This window comes from Neolamprologus multifasciatus, chromosome 15 (assembly GCF_963576455.1).
Source record: "Neolamprologus multifasciatus chromosome 15, fNeoMul1.2, whole genome shotgun sequence".
In the NCBI taxonomy this organism is placed as follows: Eukaryota; Metazoa; Chordata; class Actinopteri; order Cichliformes; family Cichlidae; genus Neolamprologus; species Neolamprologus multifasciatus.
Window position 1 is genome coordinate 16,402,155 of NC_140453.1, and position 18,297 is coordinate 16,420,451.

The following is an 18,297-nucleotide window of genomic DNA, read 5'->3' on the forward strand; positions in this document are numbered from 1 at the left end:
CTGTGATTGAGTGGCTGTGTACTGGCATGGGCTGATTTAGGACATTTAGTTTAGTTTAGAAGTGTGATTAAATAGATAAGACTGCCAGATTGTAATTATATAGATGTTATGAGAATAAAAGTAATTAGAATGGAAGATTTAGTTTATGAGAATCCATGGCTTCATTAAGAGAAGTCAGTCAAAAATTGGTGTAAAAGTTAAAAAAAAAAAAAGAGAGATTAATTTTAGATGTCTAATAAAAACACCAATATTCATGAAAAAGCTGAAAACTAACTTGGGTTAACAATTTCTGATTTTCTGATCACTATTTGACTTTATTAAGTATGTTTTTGATGTCAGCGAATCAAAATTCATACTATTATAGGGTTATGTAAAAAAAAATCCAGGTCTAGAAATTGTAACTTGCTCATCCCTTCTGGCTCCTGTTATAGTGGACTGGAAATATGTCTTTAAATTCATTTTAAACCCTCAGCCTTTTTACACATCTAATGCATCCTTTTCTCTTTCTAATCCATGTGATGCGTTCATGGTGCAGATGTAAAGTTGCGGTTGTGATTCTGTCCTAAATTGAAGAAGAAAAATTAGAGTTATTTAAAAGTTGCATATAAATACTTTAGTAGCCTCTACAGTTTAGTAGAGGCTGATTAAAGGTTAGTTCGGAGTTCTGAGGTGAAGTTTATAGTAATGTGCTAAGTTGGACTGATTCTGGACAGACTGTGGCGTTCATGGTCAATGTTAGGTTATATTGAGGCCTTTTGTATGTAAGCTGATGATACTGATTAGATTCTGCATTATCTGCTGTCTAAGGATTGGGCTCAACCATGATACCTCATTTAACAGCTCCTGAAATTTAAATCCAGGTAACTAAATCCATAAAGAGAAGTAAACCTCTGCAGCAGTGCAGGTCAGCTTGTCAGAGCCTAAACACAAAGAAAATCTACCAAAAAAGTTATTACATGACTTATTTCTAACTAGTTCTTTAACCTCATGCCGCACTGCTCCACCTGATCTACAAAAGGCAACAAAAGTGTAAAATGGAGCAGCAGAACTGTGGAATAAGAATAAATAATTAAATAAACAAGATAAAGTGAAAAGACAGACATGGGGCAGAGAAATTATGAAAATGATGATGACTGAAAAAAAATCTGTTAATTTAATGGCAGTACATTGCTCCAAAAATAATTGGATCACACGTTTTTCAAATGGAATTTAAAGTTTTTTGTTATAATAAAAATAAAGTAATTTTTATATGGCAACGTCTTGCAAATAATGTTTGTTTCAGTCAAATATATCCAGAGTTAATAAAATGGACTTGGGTTATTCAAATCAGTTAATAGTCTGGTGGTGAGTGCTGTCTTGTGGCTCATTAAACTCAAACTGCTAACTAGCAGTGCTGTGCTCTATTCATAGAGGATAATTGTCATAACACTAATAGAAATTGCAGTTGGTGGTAGTAGACTTCACTTTTACTTCACAGGTAAACTGGACCCGTTTGACTGACAAAACATAATCAATCATCAAAGAACCGAAATTACAGCAACTAGCTGTATCCACAACAATAAAACCCTCCTAGTTGCCTTTTTTCAAATTTTAAGATTTCTATTCTAACATAATCCCACACGTTTAAGACAATGATGGATGGAAGTGGATGTAATGGGATGACCCTCACAGTTTAAAGTGCAGTTTGTTAAGCGAAATGACAACAAAAAAGTAGTGAAACAAACAAAAAGTAAGAGTTGAATACTAATGTCACATATGAATATTGTAGTATTTCTGGTCAGAGTCCTACTATTCATACTGAATTTAGAACCACAAAGACAACCGCAACCGCAAATGTGAAGAGTGCTTTTTCCTTTTCTTGCTTGCTCTTTTTTTCCAGCACCCAACACAAGTAGAACGTAATTACAGCCCTGCACAGGAAGAAGAGTAACAGCCATCTTGAAATAATAATGACTTTAGGCCCATCAATCACACCTTTCACCACTGTGGTGCGTCTACTGAATAAATATTAAGGCTTCAGTGGTCTCACAAATACACACACGCACACGCACACACACCTGTCTCTGGAGTAGTACGGCCAGTGAATGCATCTGCCTGGTTACTCATACTCACTCACTCACTTACCCTGTCACTCTTGACCTTAATATTAGTGTGTGTAGCAGGTGACACCCACACACACCCAACACCACAGTCATTTTTATTCTTATTCATGTCTAAGAAGATAATAGAGACGTACAACAAAAGATTATAAGGACTGAATAAGAATTCCAGAATTTCAGGGTATTCCTCACAATTAAATGATCTTCATGTAATCACCACATTTAACATGTTTACATATTTCTCTTACAGTATCCAGAGTTAATAATTTTAACATTAGGACTAGAAATCACTGAGAAAAGCCTCTTAAAATAAAACCCCATTATCTCATATTTCACTACGTTTACTAAAATTGGTTTATTTATGACGTAATTAATTATATAGCGCTTTTCTACTCTCCTCGAGCACTCAAAGCACTTTATACAACATGCCTAATTCACCCATTCATACAAGCACTTTTTTATACTTTCTATCTAACATTCACACGCATTCATACTCCAAATGATGCATCAGAGAGCAACAATCCTTTATTAATCATTTCTAATATATATTTTACCTTTATAACCAGGGGTGTTAAATATGAGACCCAGGGGCTAGAATTGCCTTGGCAAAGACCTCGGATCGGCAGAATGGACAGTTTTGGAAAATAACATGGAGGGCATAAATAAACAAAGCAATTAAGTAATAGATAAACAATTAGATGGCAGTAAAAGTCCAGTTTTTTTGCAGTGGGTCTGCAGTAAATAACAATAGGATATTTTCTTTGAATTAACTGAAACTTTCTCTTTTTCTTGTTCTGTAATTTTGCATATTTATTTGTTACAATTTAAATCATGCTGACACTTTTCTTTGAATTACTACAGCAGCATTTTTTTATAATGTAGAAAAATCAAATACTGTTCAAATTGCCTTTTTTTTTCTTATGTTCAGACATACTAGGGGTTAAATCTGTAGTTAAAGTTCTTTATGTTGACAGAGAGGGGAGTTTCACTGGTCCGGGCTAAAAGTGGGCTCCATGTGGCCCATCATGTAAAATGAGTTTGAAATCATTGATATACAGTGGGGCAAAAAAGTATTTAGTCAGCCACCGATTGTGCAAGTTCCCCCACTTAAAATGATGACAGAGGTCAGTAATTTGCACCAGAGGTACACTTCAACTGTGAGAGACAGAATGTGAAAAAAAATTCCATGAATTCACATGGTAGGATTTGTAAAGAATTTATTCGTAAATCAGGGTGGAAAATAAGTATTTGGTCAATAACAAAAATACAACTCAATACTTTGTAACATAACCTTTGTTGGCAATAACAGAGGTCAAACGTTTACTATAGGTCTTTACCAAGTTTGCACACACAGTAGCTGGTATTTTGGCCCATTCCTCCATGCAGATCTTCTCAAGAGCAGTGATGTTTTGGGGCTGTCGCCGAGCAACACGGACTTTCAACTCCCGCCACAGATTTTCTATGGGGTTGAGGTCTGGAGACTGGCTAGGCCACTCCAGGACTTTCAAATGCTTCTTACGGAGCCACTCCTTTGTTGCCCGGGCGGTGTGTTTTGGATCATTGTCATGTTGGAAGACCCAGCCTCGTTTCATCTTCAAAGTTCTCACTGATGGAAGGAGGTTTTGGCTCAAAATCTCACGATACTTGGCCCCATTCATTCTGTCCTTAACACGGATCAGTCGTCCTGTCCCCTTGGCAGAAAAACTGCCCCATAGCATGATGTTTCCACCCCCATGCTTCACAGTAGGTATGGTGTTCTTGGGATGCAACTCAGTATTCTTCTTCCTCCAAACACGACGAGTTGAGTTTATACCAAAAAGTTCTACTTTGGTTTCATCTGACCACATGACATTCTCCCAATCCTCTGCTGTATCATCCATGTGCTCTCTGGCAAACTTCAGACGGGCCTGGACATGCACTGGCTTCAGCAGAACACGTCTGGCACTGCGGGATTTGATTCCCTGCCGTTGTAGTGTGTTACTGATGGTGACCTTTGTTACTTTGGTCCCAGCTCTTTGCAGGTCATTCACCAGGTCCCCCCGTGTGGTTCTGGGATCTTTGCTCACCGTTCTCATGATCATTTGACCCCACGGGATGAGATCTTGCGTGGAGCCCCAGATCGAGGGAGATTATCAGTGGTCTTGTATGTCTTCCATTTTCTGATGATTGCTCCCACAGTTGATTTTTTCACACCAAGCTGCTTGCCTATTGTAGATTCACTCTTCCCAGTCTGGTGCAGGTCTACAATTCTTTTCCTGGTGTCCTTCGAAAGCTCTTTGGTCTTGGCCATGGCGGAGTTTGGAGTCTGACTGGTTGAGGCTGTGGACAGGTATCTTTTATACAGATGATGAGGTCAAACAGGTGCCATTCATACAGGTAACGAGTGGGGGACAGAAAAGCTTCTTACAGAAGACGTTACAGGTCTGTGAGAGCCAGGGATTTTCCTTGTTTGAGGTGACCAAATACTTATTTTCCACCCTGATTTACGAATAAATTCTTTACAAATCCTACCATGTGAATTCATGGAATTTTTTTTCACATTCTGTCTCTCACAGTTGAAGTGTACCTCTGGTGCAAATTACTGACCTCTGTCATCATTTTAAGTGGGGGAACTTGCACAATCGGTGGCTGACTAAATACTTTTTTGCCCCACTGTAAATCAAACTTAACTTACTGAGGTGTAAGACATCATATGTGCTAACCCTAATCCTACCCTGCACTTTGGGAGAGCAGCACCAGTATCAAACTAAAAAAAATAGCTGGATCCAAAATATCGTGCTGAAAAGTGTTTACCCCTTCCTAATTTCCTAGTGTTTTGCATATTTGTTACACTTACATGTTTCAGATCATCCAACAAATTTTCATATTAGACAAAGATACAAAATGCAGTTTGTAAATCATGATTTCATTCATTAAGGGAGAAAAGTTATCCAAACCTCCCTGGTCCTGTGTGACAAAGTAATTGCCCCTCTTGTTTAATCATAAATTAACTGAGAGCTGAGTTCAGTTTTACTAAACACACTCAGGACTGACTACTGGCAGACCTGTTGAATCAAGAAATCATATAAATAGAACCTGTCTGACAAAATTGAAGCAGGCTAAAAGATCTCAAATCAACACATCATGCCGTAATCTAAAGAAACGGCTGAAAAATAAAGTCGTTGACATCTATCAGTCTGGAAAGAGTTAACAAAGGGTTACAAGGTCATCAGGGTTTTGGGGTTCCAGTGGACCAAGGTGAGAGTCATTATACAAAAATGGAAAAAACTTGGAACAGTGTTAAAGCTTCCTGGGAGTGGCTGGGCCGACCAAAATTACTCCAAGAGTGCAGCAATGGCTTATCAAGAAGGTCAAAAAAGAACCAGAAGAAGATTAAAGAACCACAGGCTTCAAATGTCTCAGTTAAGGTCAGAGTTAATGATTTAACAATAAGAAAGAGACTATGCAAAAATGGCTTCCATGGGAGAGTTTTAAGACAAAAGTCACTGCTGACCATCAAGAACACAAAGGCTAATCCCAAATTTTCCAAAAAACATCTTGATGATCCACAAGGCATCTGGGAAAATACTAGACCTTTGGGATGACGAGATAAAAGCTGAACTCTTTGGAAGTTTTGAGTCAGGTTGCATCTGGTGCAAAAGTAACAGCATTTCAGAAAAGGAACATCATACCAACAGTAAAATATGGTGGTGTTAGTGTGATGGTCTAGAGCTGTTTTGCGGACCTGGAAGACTTTCCATGATAAATGGAACCATGAATTCTGCTGTCTACCAAAACCTCCTGAACGAGAATGTCCAGCTATGTGTTTGTGACCGAAGCTGAAGAGCAATTGGGTTCTGCAGCACACCAGTGATCCAAAACACATCCAGTGCACCTCTGAATGGCTTAAGAAAAACTAAATAAAAGCTTTGGAGTGGCCTAGTCAAAGTCCTGACCTGAATCCGTTTGAGATGCTGTGGCATGACCTTAAAAAGATCATGCCACAGCATTATCCATCGGCATTATCCACCGAGATTATCCTCGAAAACTCTCCAGTGTAGCTGAATTAAAACATTTCTGCAAAGATAATATGTGCCAAAATTCCTCAGGTGTTGCAGGTGTTGCTGCTAAGAGTGGCCCAACCAGTTATTAGGTTTAGGGGGCAATTACTTTTCATGTAGGTTTGGGTTTTTCCACCCTTAATAATAAACACCTTCATGTAGAAACTGCATTTTGTTTTTACTTGTGTCTAATATTTAAATTGATTTAATTATCAGAAATATTGAAACCTGACAAACATACAAGGAATCATAAAATATCTAAAAAGCTTATGTAAGGAGCTTGGATAGAAAAGTGCTGGACTTTAAATTTCCTTAGATTACCAATGAGTGAGACTGCAAGGTCATCTTACACCGGTAATGTGATTTGGATGTCCCAGCTCGTCCACTGACCCCAAAGGGTTAATGTTAAATTCTTATTATTTAAAATATGTCAAATTTACATCTTAATGTCTTGATAAATTACTTATTTGCTATTAGTGCTATTATTGTAGGATGGGGTGAAAATGATCCACCATGGTAGTTCTTCTGAAAGGCTTTCTTTTCTTGTTCTAACCCAGACCTTCTCAAAGTGTGGGGCCCGCCCCCTAGGGGGGGCGCAAAGCCATGGCAGGGGGGGGCGCGGGATGAAAAGGGGGGGAAAGAACAACGCTTGGACACTGCTAGCACGGGCGCCTACACAAACGCAAAGCAGGAGATGAAGCATCGCTGAATATGTTTCCAAACCAACTTCATTCTAAGCCAAAGACTAGAAAATATGGTGAAGCAAATCTTCCCTTTGGTTTCACCTGCACAAGTGCCGAGGTAGGTCTCCCCTGCAGAATTGGTTTTCCCTTTGTCGGGAGCAGCGCTGGGCTGTTCAAATCACGGACAAACAGTATCCCACAGTTGTTTATGTTTTTAAACCTATTTTGCATAGAGAGGCATTTTTTGAAAAATGTATTGATAGCAATGTTGAATATTATTACACAGGAAAAAAAACAACTACACGTAAAATAATCACACCGTGACGCCTCTGCCTTTGTAAATAGAGGGACAGTAACTGCGTGTGTATATGTAAGCGTGTAAAACCTGCAGATTGTCAGATTAACAGTATTTTGTCTCAATCTGCCATTCTGCAATTTATCCCATGTAAACAATAACGTGGCGCACAGCGTGACGTGAAAAAAGGCACATACCTTTGACGTTGCGTGACGAACTCTGTATTCCTCGTCCACACGTAAACGCAAAAAAGGAGTTTTAAAAAAATCTCAGTTTTCGGTGATTTGAAACGCCGTTTACGTGTGGACGAAACAGCTGCGTTCTCAAAAATCCCCGTGTAGGTGTGGACGTAGCATAAAAGAGTTAGTAGTGTATTTTATTACTACCTGTAATTTATTGCAGATTACTTGTATTTACTTAATTATTTACTAAATGTTTGAGGTGTGAAATAAACCGCAATGGAGCAAAATATGGGTGTGTGTGGTTGGAGGATGTGTTTGTGCGTGTGCACGCAGGGGGGCGCGAACATTTTTCTTGTAAAACAAAGGGGGGCCCAGCAAAATAAAGTTTGGGAACCACTGTTCTAACCAATCTGTCTTCACCCACTGAATATCCCACAGGGGATTTTGTTATTCTGTACAAGAGGTTTCTAACCACTTGGCATCAGATATGACTGTGCCTGTGGTGTCAAATTGATATGCCAATGGACACCTTGAGTGTTCCTCTGCAACACTACAGCATTTGACTGAATGGGAGTATTGTGTTTGGTGCCCTGGGATCGAAAAAGAGTATCAGCCCGTGCCAGTATTTTTTAATTTTGCATGACTGTAGATACCAGTAACATCTCGACCTGATTTAATTTTGTTGAAAGTCAGGCTCAAAGTCAAGGTCACAACAAATGTGAAGATCAGTAAAAATGTTATATTACCAACTGTTTTTTATGGATTGTCGTCAAACTTCACATGAGTACATATGTTAACTAGTATTTGACCTTGAACTTAATTGTTAGCGCTAAAGGTCAAAGTTTACCCTGGAAATTTTTTTATAATATATTATATGAAAGGGCATGGAACAATGCCCTACAGCATCACAGTGATGTCATAACAGGCGGACTTCATTGTACTGTAGTACAAACAGACTGATGTCAGCTTGTTGTGAAAAAAACATAAAACATCAACGTTTTAATATAGCCTTTGCACTTCGGGGGGAGTTGCACTCTCTGAGTGCTCTTGTTGATTTTGAAGTCATGATTTTAGAGAGTAAAGTAAGTGATATGAGTGTCAGTCAGTCTCAATGATTACTAATGTTTTTAGTATTTTCAGAATTGAAAATTTGCATTCTCATGAACCCGAGACTTTTAGGTCAGTTGAATATTTGAAAGTTCTTTATTCTCCTATTTAAATAATGACTTTTGTATTAATTACAGCAATAGTACATTCCATCTATGCTGCAGACGTTGACTACAAATTAAACGTGGTTAATTTTTTGTTAATGCATATGTGTGAATGTGCTTCATTGTATGTGTGACGCTCGATCAAACCAACAGAAAGCTATTTACTCTTCAGTGCACTGAATTTCCTCTGCGACCGCAGTCATTTCACTCGGAAAATGACAGTGGGCTTGCGTGTTTGTGTGTGTTGTTATCGTCTGTGACATCACCACTCTCATTTCCTCTCTTGTTATTGTTGAGACTCTCTGGACAGAAAGACTAAATAATGAGAGAGTGGGAGCTGAGGGTCTATGCGCTTCACTCCGTGTGTGAAGCAGACAGTTGATGTCTGTGTATGTTCTTCATTATTTTTAGATGAATTCTTGAATCATATCCGTGCGTGAAGATGCATCAGACTTGACAATACACTAAAAGCCCTCCGCAGCGATTCTGGAGAGTGGCTTGAGAATAATTTCTAACTTTGCAAAAATAAACATTTTTTTGGGGGGCTTTCATTCGTTTTGAGGTTTAATTTACTTTTTAAAGATGAAAAAATCAAATCCCTTTTTTCTACTGTATCATTGGAGTATTGCAACTCCAGTTTTTCATGCCAAACTAAGAGCTTTCTGGCCATGCATCGCTGGTGTATAAAACTCTGAATTGCAGTTGGCATAACTAATAAAATACATTTAGACTAAGAGATGTCTTAGGACTATTTTACTATTTGGATATGCTTGTCTTGCAATCCCAACATTTTAAAATCATTGTAAGATAGTTAAATGCAATACATACTTACTCTACAATACTGAACTATTGGGTCATGCAAAAAGACAGAAATGCATGTGAAGTAATACAAGTACGCAGAGAAAGTTGCAAAATGTGAATGCAATGGAGTTGTAACATGATTGAGTGTCAAAAAAGGAGCGTAGGCTTTATCATATCCATCAAAAGTTGTCAGACTGTATGGGCTAATAGTTTAGCAGATAAGAATCTATTTTCTCAATATTAATTTGCAAACATTTGAGAGATTTTATCATCTACAGAACAAAATGATATTGAAACACTGATAATCTATATGGAAATCTCAGTGTGGAAGGGACACAGCTGGAAACCAATATTGAATGGCTGTGATCTTAAAGCCATGATCTCTAGTCTAATTTACTTCATGGGCTCAGAAACACTTCTGAAAATCATTCAGTCAGTGAAAATGCACAGCAAAACTCCACCATACAGACAAAAAATCAAGTAACAAAAAACATATTAACAATCTGAGAAACACATCTTTCCTTCACTGTGACTTTGCTCATATAAGCTGGACTCAATTTGAAGTGTACAACTATTACATCATTAATATAATAATTATTATAATATTATTAAGATTTTAAATTATGGACATGGCATTGTGCTGCCAAAAGAAAAGAGACTCTGGATTTTCACCAGTGCACCTGTGCAGTAGTGCATATGGCATGCAAATGAAACACTAATAAGAAACAAAATATTAATGTTTTGGAGGAACACAGGCTACCATATAGGGATCCTTTTTCAAGGAATGCCTTCTCATTTCAAAAAGACAGTGCTGAAATAACTTAAAAATAGCATGGCTCCATGCAGAAAGTTGTCCTGTTGCCACACTGGTCTACCTGCAGTCCAGATGTGCCACCCTATGTAATGTTTTATGAAACGAAGAGTCAAACCAAAGGTTTGCTGAACAGCTGAGATCCTGTATTAAACAAAAAAAGGAAAACTTTGTGCTTTCTAAACTGCTGCAGTTGGTCTCCACAGTTTGCAAAGGGTTTGTGTTGTTGAAGAAGAGGTGATGCAACACAGTGGTAAACATGCTTCTGACCTAACACGAGCTAAACATATTGCTAGTATCAAAATGAATATGAAAAATACAAAAAAATACTGCTGTCACTTTATGTTACCTTCTTCTTTTAGTTAGTACCCTAAGAAAGCACAGAATTAATTAAATTTTTTCTTTTCCCCCCACATTTTACACAAAGTCACACCATTGTTGATTCAAAATTTGATGTGTTAAATGCGTATTTCTTTCTTTAAGTGATACAAACAAACTTGTTTAGCTTTTCAAAAATAACAAACATAAAAAATGATGTAGTCAGAACTTTTAGTGCCAACAAAAATCATAACTAAGAGGACGTAAATGAAACATCTGCTCTACCCAATAAAAGTTTGCTGGTTTAATGTCTGACAGTAGCTTGGGCCAAAGCAAGAATGTGGGAGATTGCAGCATCTGGTGTTTTGTGTAGAGTAAAGCCTATTTAAAAGCTTAGGGCCAAATTACGACCCAGTCTGTGAGTGAGCGTGTTAGTGTATAAAGGCATTTCATTTGTGTGTGCAAGTGTGTTTTGAGCAGTTCAGGCAGAGTGACAGACTTAAACAGAATGGATTTCAAAAGGCTGTTACACAGCCGGGCATTCCTCTGTCTTATCCCGAGGCCCATGTTTGTGTATACTGCTGCCGCTTCGCTGTTCAAATCTATGTGAAAAACAATATTTTTTTCTGCAGTTTGCTGCAGTTTGCTCAAATATCAGAATCCTGTAACTTATTTGCTGCAGGACTGGCGAGACTTTCAATTTTTTTTCTGGTACATTCAAAAATATGTTCTCAAATTGTTTTTAGTGGAAAAGCACAAAAAATGTGAAAAACAAGCGAATGGTTCCACTGATTATTTGCAGCTTGTTTGCCTGCATTTAGTTTGGCAGTAAGGGATGCTGGATGATTCACACCATTTTGAACCGGACCAACAGCTACATTATTAGTCCTGTGAGATGTTAACACATTTTCATTTGAAGTGACAGTAAATCTTCGTACTAGTTTCTCTCATGACATACGCACCTGTGTGTTTATGTCTGGGGGGAAAAAACAAAACTACAATAACAACAACAACAAAGCACCTTTTGCTATTTACATTTTGGGGGTAATATATTATCTTGTTCTGACCTCATCTCACTTTGTTTCTGGTCAGGCTCTGTTTTTGTGCACTGGAACTGACTGGAGTACTAACAGGAATTGGAGGCTGATGCCAGTGTATCAGGCCAGAGAGATTTTAACACGTTTCCATGTGAATGACCTGTAAACACCAGCTGTTCTGTAAAACCGCTGTAACTATGTGTCCAAATCACACTGAGACAAAATGGATTCTTCACAGGCTATTTAATTGTAGGCAGCCTAGCCACACTGGATACGGGGCTTAAGTGGCCCAATTGAGCATTAAAATAAACATTTTAAGTGCTCAGTTGGCTGTAACGCTGAAATATCTGCCAAAAGCCAGTTCCTGGCATATCATGATGATTTTCTGTCAAGTATGTAATGGCAGCAATGGAATACATGAGAGCTATTTGGAAATGAATTTATATTGTTCTGAGTTTTTCATTTAAAAAAAAAAGGATTTCTATGAGATCTAGATATATGTGCGAACGTTGTAAACTTTAAAGACACTGTTTTATTGTGTTTTTATTTACGTCAAGTCCTCTGAAATCTTGTCACTTTTATCTGAAGCAATGTGCAATGTAAAATTAAAATGATTCAGGAGTTTATTTTTGAGTCAAAGAATTATTCATCAGTGCAAAAAACAAATATGATTTTCCACTTCACCTGGGCAACAAATGAGTCACCGTTTCACTTTTTAACTTGAACACTGTAAACTCGAACAAAACACAGAGCACACAGATTCTCTCGCAAAAGTAAAAGCTGTTAAATTTTATACATTCTAATTGCACAAGAGCACCGTCTGTCTGTGCATTAACATGTTGGAATTTGTGTTTTTACTGTAGAAAGAACATTTAAGGCTTCAGCACCAGTATCAAACCATTTATTTTTAAATGGTATCAGTAAAAAGTTGTAACGTCATTGAATTAACATGTGATTATTTCAGTGTCAATTTCACTAAACACACATGGGCCTGATTACTGGCAGAGCTGTTGAATCCAGAAATCACATAAATAGAACCTGTCTGACAAAAGTGAAGCAAGCTACAAGATCTCAAGAAGCATCACAACTTGCTACAATCTAAAGAAACACCTGAGAAATAAAGTCACTGACATCTATCAGCCTGGAACGGGTTACAAAGCAAAATCTAAGACTTTAGGACTCCAATAAACCAAGGTGAGAGCCATTATACACAAATGGAGAACATTTGGAACAGTGGTGATGCTTCCCAGGAGTGACTGGCCTACCAAAATTACTCCAAGAGTGCAGCGACTCATCCAGGAGGTCAAAAAGGAACCCAGAAGAAGATTAAAGAACCACAGGTTTCACATATCCCAGTTAAAGTCAGAGTTCATCAAAAATAAGTATGCAAAAATGGCTTCCATTGGAGAGTTTTAAGACAAAAACCACTGCTGAGCAAATAGAACACAAAGGCTTGTCTCACATTTGCCAAAAAACATCTTAATGATCCCCAAGACATCTGGGAAAATGTTCTGTGGACCGATGAGACAACTTTTTAGAAGGTTTGAGTCCTGTAACATCCACCATAAAACTAACACAGTATTTTAGAAAAGGAACATCATAGCAACAGTAAAATATGGCGGTGGTAGTTTGAAGGTCTGGGGTTGTTCTGCTGCGTCAGGGGACCTGGACGTCTTGCTGTGGTAAATGGAACCAACCTGCTGTATACCAAAACATCCTAAAGGTGAATATCCAGCCATCTGTTCGTGACCTCAAGTTGAAGCATACTTTGGTGCTTTGGATCTAAAACACACCAGTTTTACCTCTGAATGGCTTAAGAAAATCAAAATGAATGAACCGGCTTTTTAAGATCATGCCACAGCATCTCAATCGAATTCAGGTCAGGCCTTTGGAGTGGCCGAGTCAAAGTCCTGACCTGAATCTGATTGATGTGCTTGATGGCATGATCTTAAAAAGCCGGTTCAACCTTGAAAACTCTCCAATGTGGTTGAATTAAAACAACTCTGCAAAGATGATTGTGCCAAATTTCCTCCATAGTGCTGAAGAAGACTGATTTACAGTTAAAAAAAATGTTTGATTGCAGTTGATTCTACTAAGAGTGGCCCAGTCAGGTTTGGGAGGCAAACACTTTTTCACACAGTGCCATGTTGGTTTTGTTTTTTTCCCCCTTAATAATTAACCGCATCATTTAGAAACTGCATTTGCATTAGCTTTGTCTAATATTTAAATTTGTGTGTTTTGGGGGTGAGTTGGGGGGACTGGTCAGGTCTCCAGTCTGGCATTGGGCTAACACAGAGAGACAGACAACAAGCCACAACATATTCACAGAGATACCCACCCAGACATGGAGAGAACATAGAAACTCAACACAGAAAGAAAGATCCCTCTAAGGTGGCGGATTTAAACCCAGAACATTTGTCCTGGGAGGTGGCAGTGCTAAAGCACCATGCCACTATTCTGATCAGAGTAGAACAGTATGCTGTAAAACTCCTTTCAGCTGCTACATTATTCAGTAAGGGTTGCCACAGTAGAAGAATATGCATATTTGATTTGGTAAAGATTTCAGATGCCCCTCTTGACAGGAATCCTTTCTCCCTGAGAGATTTTTGTCTCTTGTCCCAGTCTTGAATCAAGGACTTTTGTGTGTTAGGTGAATGTGTTAACCACTACCATATGGAACCGCAAACTGACAGAGTAAATATTTGAAGCTAAAATTCAATTAATAATTAATAATAATTATGCTGCAAAGAATAAAAATAAGTTTTGGTTCACAAGATAGACCAGATAGATAAGATAGACATGACGTTAACATTGTTGGACTGTACTTGAAGTGGGGTGACAAATACAATGGTATTGAAAGGCAGTAACTCTGTAGTAATACCACCACATTTTATTTTTGTTCAAAAATTTCAATTTCTTTGTTCTTTCATTTGGTGATGCACTTTTTTATCCATTGAGAATGTTTTGTTTGCTTCATTTTAAGTTGGAAATAACAAGGTCTCATGCAAAACCTGATGAAACTCGCTGACACCCTGCTGCTTTGAGCTTATAGTTCTTGCACTATAAAGGAAAAAATAAATAAATAAATGTTTGAGCTGAGAATCTATCCAATTAAACTTTATACTTATATGGGCTCTACACAAACATTAAATTAAATTTCACGCCTATGAGATTCACATTTATTCAACAGCTCTCTTATATTTTGCACGATGGTTATTGGTTTGTTTATTTGTTGATGCTGTGTTGAGCTCCAGAGGCAGAAAAAATCTCTTGTCTGATCCAAATTTGATCAAAACCTAGACTATGACACAATGCAACCCTGGGTGCGCGCGCACACACATAGACACAGAGTGCATTAGTTAGTGGTGTTGATCTATGTTTAGCTGCTGGAGCTGCCTAGCTGTCCCAAAGTTGTCACCATATTACAAGTTACCCCTGAAATCACTCCTTTTCACATACACACACACACATACACACCATCCCGTTCTCAGTAAGTAACAGTGACTCTTTGTAGGAGGTTTGAATAACTGCTATAGGGTTACTTAAATGACACAATCTCTCGCTCTCTCTTGCCCTCCCTTACTTTTGCTCACACACACCACACACACACACACACACACACACACACACACTTTTCCCCTATTCTAATTGCTGCAATGTGACACTTCTTCCCACATCTGAGAAAAAAGGCCAATGAGCTTGCATAGAGAAAGGAACCACAGCCTGGTGAAGATAGTTAGGGAGCAAGCATTTGACCTACATCTGAATTTCGCATATACAGTACATTTTTATACCTGTCTATAGTGAGCTGACCTTTTATCTTGCTGAGCGAATCTGGATTTTTGTTTTTATTTAAATCATAATAAAATATTTAATTTCTATTTTATAAATACAAAAAGTCAGGCAAAACTGGACAACAACATTCAGTGACTGAAAAATAAAAACCTTTTAGCTTGTTCTGGGTTTTTTTTTGGTTTATTGTGGTTGTCTAGCTTAAAGTTACCACGAAACCTGCTTACTGTAAGCGCTGGTTTGCTGGTTTCATATATTTTGAAATTACTATAGCAGCAAATAAGCATTGGCTTTAAGCACATGAGAAAGTCATGCTCCCTTTGTGTGAGTTTTAATCTGAGTTTCCCTCTTTACTGTTTTTGGCAACAGCTGCCGTGTTCGTGCATGTAAGCCTCTCCCCAACACCTGCAATTTACTGCACTGCACTGTAAAAGCAACAAGGGCAAAGTGCACTCCTGAGCATTCAGTTACCCAATTTATGCGCACTTTATTTTTTAATTTTCACTCGTTAAACTCCGCAATGAGAGTTTTGCTGCCCTCCTCTGCTCCGTGTTTCACCATCGAGCAGAGCAGGGGAGAAATGAATGAAATGAAGATAATTTGACCCAAAATAAGGAGAACTTGATACACTACTGCAAGTGCAATAAAAGCTCCCCAAAAAGTGTTAATATGTGTTAACATGTTAACGCCTTCTAAGATATTAATGCAATCAATTAAAGGGAGAGAAGCTGACAGGAAGACTGTGTGATGAGTAGACGTCATTCAGTGCACTTTTTTGTGTGTTATTTGACAGTGTGGTCTAATGGATTTCATTTTCTCTATGTATTTATTTACTTTTTGCTCATCTGTAGGCACAGGTATGCACAACTTTTGTTAATATGGGGAAATATTGAATGCCATATATTTGTTACAGTGAAAACAAGAAAAAAGCTGAAAAGAACTGAATTTTCAGTCTGACATACAGTAATATTTTATTTATTCACATATCCCTGTTAAAGGTTACTAATATTGGACTGCTCTGTATTAAGGGTTAAAACAGTGAAAAATTGTGTAATTGTTAAAACCAAGGTATGATGTGGATTTTTTCTGTGTGCATCTTTCAGGTTTTTCAGATCGCCTATGTGATAATAAAGGCAGCCAACTCACCTCGTCCAGGTATGCGTTCAATTATAAAAATGTTATTTTATCAGTCTCATACTGCTTGAAGTGTTAATATTTTTGCTTTGATTAATTTTAAGGAGAGGACTGTGACTAATGCGCAGGGTTCATCTTAGGAGCATTAATCATCAAGCTAATGATCATCCCACAGAGAAGCCTTCATATAATGGAAGACTCCATTCAATCAAATGGATCTTTAGCTCAGTGATTAACAATACTGATGTGAAACAACAAACTAGCACGTTAAAGTAAAATGGCGGTGGAAGGTTTAAATATGTTGAAAAGTAATCTAGAAAAAAGACGAAACAGTTGAATTCCTATGGAATTACGATGTTCTTGGCAAACAGTGCTATCCATTATGGCCACATTTTCATTTGATCTCGTCAAAGTTCCACAAGTCTTTGTTTTGTTCAGATGCAACTTTGCAAACCTAAGCCATGCTACAATGTTCTTGTAGCATTGTACTTCCAGACAAGTGCTACTTATTCAGTCTTTCTCTAAATCAGGTGTGGGAACTCCAGGCCTCAAGGGCCAGAGTCCTGCAGGTTTAAGATATCACCCTAGGTCAGCTCACCTGAATCAAATGATTAGTTCATTACCAGGCCTCTGGAGAACTTGATGACATGCTGAGGAGGTAATTTAGCCATTTAAATCAGCTGTGGTGGATCAAGGACAAATCTAAAACCTGCAGGACACCCCTGCTCTGTACTGTCATGATCTTTACCATTAAACATGTTAACTGAGGCCTGTAGAGTCTTTGTCAGATCTTGTTTTTTCTTTATAATTTTTAAGAGGACTGCACGATCTGACCTTGGTGGGAATTTACAGAGTTGTCTGGTCTGTGGCATCGTGTTAACTATGAGACCCAAATCCATCCAGATCCAGACCACCTGCTTAATAGAAGTGGTCACGCTTGCTGATTATCAGTTAATCAAATATATTTCATTAGCAGCACCTGTCTGTTACTTACCCTAATTAATTCCTATGGAAATAGTAAAGGTGAACCTAATTTTTGACAGTATTGCAGAAAGCAATGTGAAAAACCTGCTTTTTCACATGACTCTATATAATGGAGGGATGTGGCGCTTACATGATAAAATAAGCAATTATAATGGGCAAAAACAAAGCTGATGTTCTAGCTAGTTCACACAGAAACACAATAAACAAAAAAATAATAAAGATTATGGAAATTATGAGTGCATGTTTGTTTGATTTTTCTGTTGTTGTGTTCGCAGTTGTTTTTTTCGTTCAGCAGGACTCACTTTACTTTGCATTTAATCAATCCAGAATACCACAGTTAAATATGAAACTGAATGTTTTGTCAATTTTCTATGTATATTAAGCAGCGTGACCTTAACAGAGACTTGCGTGCCAGTCATTATTTTTATTGATCTTCCCTGGTCTCCTCATCACACACTGAAAGCATTTCATTGTTTTCTTTACCATTGCTTTTTGTCCGCAGGCAATTGGATCTTAGAGCGTTCAATAGATGGCGTGACCTTTGAACCCTGGCAGTACTATGCTATCACAGACACAGAGTGCCTGACAAGGTTCAACATAAATCCTCGGACAGGACCTCCATCCTACACCAGAGATGATGAAGTCATCTGCACATCCTTTTACTCAAAGATTCACCCACTGGAGAATGGAGAGGTAACACATGAAGATGTCACAAACTAGGGCTGCTGCAATGTCAGATTTTGACTATACAATTATTCTGGCTGAAAGAATGATCATTTTAACGGTATATCTAAAGGCTTTTGGTTGCGTAAGGGTAAGCTGTCCTTCTAAAGCAAAAGAGAAAACAAATTTGCAAACATTTCCAATATACCAGCTCATATAATGGGAAGCCTTGACCTCGATATCTGCT

General features: G+C 38.0%; 1 protein-coding gene across 1 annotated transcript in view; it reads left to right on the forward strand.

Annotated features, from left to right (window-relative positions):
- The window catches only part of lama2 (laminin, alpha 2), a 226,331-nt gene that overhangs the window by 58,027 nt on the left and 150,007 nt on the right, over positions 1–18,297 (forward strand). Inside the window, 2 exon segments of the mRNA XM_085133739.1 lie at positions 16,373–16,424; positions 17,890–18,080. Of these exon segments, the coding sequence (XP_084989865.1) occupies positions 16,373–16,424; positions 17,890–18,080 (243 nt within the window).